The sequence below is a fragment of the Pteropus alecto genome, unplaced genomic scaffold, assembly GCF_000325575.1.
Source record: "Pteropus alecto unplaced genomic scaffold, ASM32557v1 scaffold100, whole genome shotgun sequence".
Taxonomy (NCBI): Eukaryota; Metazoa; Chordata; class Mammalia; order Chiroptera; family Pteropodidae; genus Pteropus; species Pteropus alecto.
The window spans coordinates 756,135-762,557 of NW_006430723.1; the positions used below are offsets into that span (position 1 = coordinate 756,135).

General features: G+C 40.3%; 1 protein-coding gene across 3 annotated transcripts in view; it reads left to right on the forward strand.

Moving 5' to 3' along the window:
* Positions 1 to 4,283, forward strand: part of DGUOK (deoxyguanosine kinase) — a 29,371-nt gene extending 25,088 nt beyond the window's left edge. For all 3 annotated transcript variants that reach the window (XM_006905188.3, XM_015593173.2, XM_015593178.2), the window contains 3 exons: positions 2,776 to 2,891; positions 3,486 to 3,585; positions 4,035 to 4,283. In XM_006905188.3, the coding sequence (XP_006905250.1) occupies positions 2,776 to 2,891; positions 3,486 to 3,585; positions 4,035 to 4,061 (243 nt within the window). In that variant the 3' untranslated portion in view covers positions 4,062 to 4,283. The remainder of the gene's footprint in view (positions 1 to 2,775; positions 2,892 to 3,485; positions 3,586 to 4,034) is intronic.
* Positions 4,284 to 6,423: the final 2,140 nt, after the last annotated feature.

A 6,423-nucleotide genomic window follows, 5' to 3' on the forward strand; every position in this document is an offset into this window, starting at 1 on the left:
CTTGCTCTGTTAAGCAAATTAATAGTAAAAATGGAAATGTTAGCCTGTTTTAATAGGAGAGACCTTAGCGTCACTGTTTGCCTGCAGCAATGAATGAATAATTATAGCTTTTATAAAAAGAATTGCTCTGCCCTTGTGTATAATTGAAAACATTAAGTCACATTTTTAAAAATATGCATTTTCATTAATTCTGATAATATTTTTTTCTCAGAGAAGAAAATTGGGTAGCTTTGCTATGTTTAGAAACCCTGAAGCTACCTTGCTGGTGGGAATGTAAATTGGTTAGCCCCTAAGGAGGCAGTTTGACAGAATGTTCTAGCAAGTGCACACACGTTTTGACCTATTAATTATGCTCCTTGGAATTTACTCCGTAACTATGCTCACATGTGGGCAAAATGGCTCGCGCGCAAGGCAGCATTGTTTGTAAAGGCAAATGATTGGAAACAACCCAAGTGGTCATCAGTAGGGACTGGTTGACTATATTATGCTCCATCATGCACTGGAAAACTCTAAAGTCGTGAAAAAGAATAAGAAAGTACTGTACTGATATGTAACAGTCTCTAAGATATATTAGGTGAACAAAAACAAGACCAGAGTATATGTATGTATGTATATGTATGTTTATATGTATGTTTAAAAAAAAGATGGGGCAGAAATGTGTATTATGTGTAAAATAGGTCTGAAAGTAAGTTAATAACATTGGTTGGTTGTCAGTGGGGTGGAGGACTGGGTAGCTGGAAGTCAGGGATGTAAAGCTGTGTGATTGGGTTGGCAGGGGAATAAGGGGAATGATCTTGAAGCCATCAGCTGTAGGGTGGGGATGGAGAGGCAGAAAGATAGAAAGAAGGAAAGAAAAAGAGGTTCAGAAAGAAAGTAGAAATGAAAAAGAGAAAAAGGTAAATGGATAGAAACTAGGTCAAAACAAGTGGCTGGGCCTCGGTGTCCCCACCCATTTAAAATGTTAAATGAATACGTGCAACAAATATTTATTGACCACCTACTCTGCCTGAACAAGATGGACTCTGGCCTGCCTCCTGTTCTCCCTCAGTCACCGTGCCCTCGGCGCACCCTGTACAGATTTCCCTCCGTTGTCTAATATAGCCAAAATGCCACTGGTGGTCTGTGTTTGCCCAGGGCCTAGCACAGCGCCCAGCTCTCAGAGTGGGGCTTAGTGAGCTGTTACCAGAGATAAAGCGGATGGGGAAGAGGCTACAATGCCCAACAAAGACAGAGTAACTGCCGGAGCCTATTTGCTTATTCTATCTGGTGGCTTCACTTAAGATCCAGACCTCACAGTTTAGCACTTGAATCACTGTTCAGCATTTTTTATTTTACTTATTACCTAACAACATTATAGAATCTCTAGGATAAAGACTTAATATAAATTTGGGATGATTATTGATTGAGGAGAGAGAGAGAGAGAGACCAGAAGAGATAAGTTAAGTGCTAAAAGTATTAACGTGTTAGATCTGTCTCTGTTAATCAGTTTGAAAAGTTGGACATAAGATTATAAATGAAATTTGTTTATATGATTTTGTTTCCTTAAAGGAAAGATGGGACAAGAGAGAAATAGCAAAGACTCTGTGTCTTTGGGAATACTGTTCACTGCAGTTTGGGGGTAAAGTTTTTCAAGTGTTTGAAAGAGGGAAGTCCTAAACCAGTGGGTTATTCCACCTGTTCTTCCAGGACAGATGGCTTTGAATAATGAAATGTTTGCCAGGCAATTCAGGCAAAACAAACATTTGGAGCAAAAGTTTGGAGGTATGAATGAACTTGGTCTGCCCTGCAAGCTAGAGGTCAAATCTGGCCAAAGCAGTGAGTCCAGGGGTGGAGCTAAGGAAGTTGAGAGGGGAGAGGTAGAAGGGGTGGCCAGACTCCGGGAAGGGAATGGCCCTGTGTGATGGGTAAAGGAGAAGGTGACAGTCTCTGAGCCATTGTGTTTCAAAGTTTTCTGTCAGGTGAAGGCAGGAAAGAATTATGCACACTCTGGAAGGAGCGGGGGAAGGAGAGTTAGTTCTAAGCCTCACTTTTTTTTACTTCTTTATCTACGCCTATGCAGATTTTGTATTCTGCTGCAGTGTGAGTGCTGTGATGTGAAAGAGATGTTTCAAATTACTTTCCCTTTCATAAATGTCATGTTACTTATACTTTCTTGAACCTTGGGGTGATGGCTGTAGGCAATAAGGAGCTGGTGAAGTATTTTCAACGAGAGTAAGACCATTATATTGGAGTCCTGTGGAAGGACAGATGGGGAGAAAAGAATGGCTCTTACCAGGAACTTGAGCTGCCTTACCTCACAGTGACCCTCCGCAGTGAGTAGAGGATGAGGAAATAAAAGATTGCACCATCAGTGCATGGTGGAGACAGGAATTTAATCCTGAGCTTCTGATGTTAGGGCCATTCACTCCACCGCCTCCAGGAGGCAGAAAGCCAGAGGCCCTTGCTATAGTCCAGGTGACAGATGATGAGAACCTGACCAGGGCAGAGGTGAGAAAGAGGCAGGGAAAGAATGAACTGGAGAGAGATTGAAGAACATTTCAGTGACTTCCTGGATGTGTTTGGGAGCAGAAAAAGGAAAGGTAATTCCAGGTTCCCCGGGCAGACAATATTTACTATTAACCTGTGATTGAATAAGAAAACTAGACTGCAGAAGCAAAGTCGTGGTGTATAGTGCCCAGAATAGACATTATGAGTGGGTCTGAGAACCTCCCAAGACTGCACTGTAACAGCCAAGAAAACAAATGAGCTCAATGGGGCCTGGGAATTGTCTTTTAGGTTTGTTTGAAGAGACTACACCGGAGGGGCAGGAAAGAAGAGAGAGGAATTGAGCTGGCGTATCTCGAGCAGCTTCATGGTCAACACGAAGCCTGGCTTGTTCACAAGACCACCAAGTAAGCGGAGAAAAGGGTAGCAGCCTGCCCCCAATACCTAGTCCTAAAATATAGAAAGTTCAGCATGCAGCTCCATAAGCAGGTTCAGAATGTACTGGAAGTGGTTGGAAATGTGAAACATTCCATTCAGAAGTTTAATTTTGAGTGTAATCTGTATATTCCAAGAGACTTTTTGTTAGATTCTATTTCCCCAGCTTTTTTGTTTTTTAAAGTTCTACTAGGTTGAACATAACATGGTGATTAATGATAACATAGTTGGCTCAGGGTGAAAGGCTAAAAACTTTTAGAGAAATTGTCTATTTACTAAGTTGACATTCCTAGTTTTAGCCTTTCCTCTCTTCAGGACAGGTATGCTGTCCACTTAAAATGTTTGGGGCCCTCACCTTCAGGATTAGTCTGAAGACTAAAAAGGAATTAAAGTCTTTTTCCAGCTAACTTTATTGAATTACTTTTTAAAACTGCTGTTTACATGCCGTTTCATTGAGAAGCCATGTGACTATAGATCTGTTCTCAAAATTATTAACACTTGGTGAGTGTGTGAAGCTTGGCTCAGTGTTCTTTTTTCTGTTCCTTAAATGTTCGTGCTTCTTAAAGGCTCCACTTTGAGGCTCTGCTGAATGTTCCAGTGCTGGTGTTGGATGTCAATGATGATTTTTCTGAAGAAGCAGTCAAACAAGAAGAACTCATGAAAAAGGTGTGGAAGGCCTGAATTCCTGCTTTCTGATGGATTTCCTCTATTGTACTTTTATCTTCACCTCAAACTTCAATATAATGGGTCATGTGGTCTGTGCCTCAGATTGCATTTCACACTCCAAAGCCTGTGGGGCATTGTGCAAGTTGCAAACGTAATCCCTATTTTCTAAAGTATTCTGAGTTAATGATTGTTAAATAATTGATTTGTAATATGTACTTCCCAGCTTACTTCTCTAAGGTCCAGAACAAGGGAAAAGAAACTTCTGGATTCTATTCCCAGCTCTGTCTCTTAATACCATATGGCCCCGGGCAGGTCACATTTCCTCTCCATACCTATTTTCCCTTCCTCACAAAATACTCATGGGCTTGGCTACCTGTGCATTGTGGTGGATTATGGTATAGTCTGCTGAAAATGTGAAATTTAACTTCTGGATTTTCTTTTTCCCACAGGTAAACACCTTTATAAAGAATCTGTAACTAATACCAGGGTGTTCTGGCTGTGATCTGGGCTCTCTGACTTTCCGAAGCTAGAAAAAGACTGAGTCACCTTTCCATCCCCATTCCCATCTCCTTTTACTTCTAGAGTGCTCTGAGACTCCCATGTATGGTTTCTTTTACCCTTAGACTTTGCCGTGGTCTTATTTTGTATCTCAAAGGCTTCTAAAATAAAGTTTATTTGCCTTTTGCTTATTTTGCTAATGCAGTTGTTCATGTATTTCAGCGTGTATCTATCGGTGCCTGCTCTGAACTCTCTTAACTAGTCATTTTCACCTGAGAAGGATTCTTCTTGAATCCTTCACCAAGCAGACTTCCCTGTTGTTCACTTGTTCCCTCTGACATGCCAGGGCAGGAATTGCTCCCAGGACCCTGACCAGGCCCTGCCACATAGGGATGAAGAAGGGAAGTAAATGGCCCAGAAGTGGGTGGGTCCTCAAGTATGAGCCCCTAGAGCTAGGAAATGGAGCCTGAACTCCAGGAAGCTTCTTTATCTCTTTCCACCCAGCACTCTTGGTATGGAGGATGGGGTGGGGATTTAGACCTTTGTCCTAGAACTGAAAACCTGAACAAAAGAAAGAAAGGGAGGGAGGATGAGAACAAATCAGGAGCCCAGAAATTCAGCATCTAACATTTAGGGTTTGGTCATCCTGATACTGTGGCCTGCTCTAAACACCTTACCCAGTGAGTTTCTGGAGAGAATCTGTCTATGCTGGAAAGAAAAATTTTTGTGCTGTACTTCAAGCTTCAAGGACAACTTATTGTTAAGAGAGAAAAATACATGGCTCTCCATTAAAAACGAAGTGCTCCATTGCAAGAAGCCTGCAGGTCCATGAGTCACTGGGAGTGGAATTCCTGCACCGAGCCCTCAACGGTTGTGCAGGCACACAGGAAAAAGAATGAGCTTGGGAGTCAGACTGTCCCAGGAGACAGAAATTGTGTTTTCCTTTATGCTTGGGAAAATGAGTGTGAGATGAGTTTCTAACAAATACGATGTTTTAAGTAACAACACAGCATTTCTTGATTTCTACTTAAAATTTTAATAGCTTTATTGAGATATATTTCGCATACCATATCAGACACCCATTTGACGTATACAATTCAGTGGTTTTTAATATAGCGATAGGGTTGTTCAACCATCACCACAATCAATTCCAAAATGTTTTCATCACCCCAAGAAGGAATGCCATGCTAATTAGTCACTATCGCCATTCACCCCAACAATCCCCATGCACCCCATCCTGCCCTAGGCAACCGCTGATCTACTTTCTGTCTCTATAGATTTGCCTGTTCTAGACAATGTTTCATATAAATGGAATCACATAATATGTGGTCTTTTGTGATTGACTGCTTTCACTTTCCAGGTTTTCAAGATTCATCCATATGAGTACTTCATTCTTTTTTATGGCAAAGTATTTTATGGATATACTGCATTTTGTTTATCCATTCATCCATTGATAGACATGCAGATTCCATTTTTTGGCTGTTATGAATAATACTGCTATGAAAATTCATATACAAGTTGTGTGGATGTGTTTTAATTTCTCTTGGTTATATGTGGAGGCATGGAATTACTAGGTCAAATGGTAACTTCATGTTTAACTTTTTGAGAAACTGCTGGACTTTTCCAAAGTGGCTACACTATTTTACATTCCCCGCCAGCAATGCATGAGGATTCTAATTCCTCCATGTCCTTGCCAACACTAGCTGTCTGTCATTTTGATTATTGCCATCCTAATGGATGTAAAATTGTATCTCATTGTGGTTTTGATTTATATTCCCTAATGTTGAGCATATTTTCATGTGCTTATTGGTCATTCTTATATCTTCTTTGGAAAAAAACATTTACTCAAATCCTTTGTTCGTTTTTCAATTGGCATTTTTATTGAGTTGTAAGAGTACTTGATATATTCTGATACAAGTCCTTATCAGATACATGACTTAATATTTTCTCCCATACCGTATGTTGTATTTTCATCTTGCTAGTATCCTCTGAAGTGCAAAAGTTTTTAATTTTGATGAAGTCAAATATATTTTGTCACTTGTTGTTTGGCATGTCTAAGAAAGTCTTGAATAACCCAAGATCACAAACATCTGCATTTTCTTGTAAGAGTTGTAAGATCATCTCTGTGATCCATCTTGAATTAATTTTTGTGTATGGCGTAAGGAAGGGATTCAATGTTATTCTTTTGTATGTATATATCCAGTAGTCCCAATACCATATGTAGAAAAGATTAATCTTTTCTCCCATTGAATTGCCAGCACTGTGTTGAAAATCTATCCCACTTTTTCTTACATTTGTTTGCTGCTTCAGGCTTTGGACAAGACCAGGGATGAACATGGG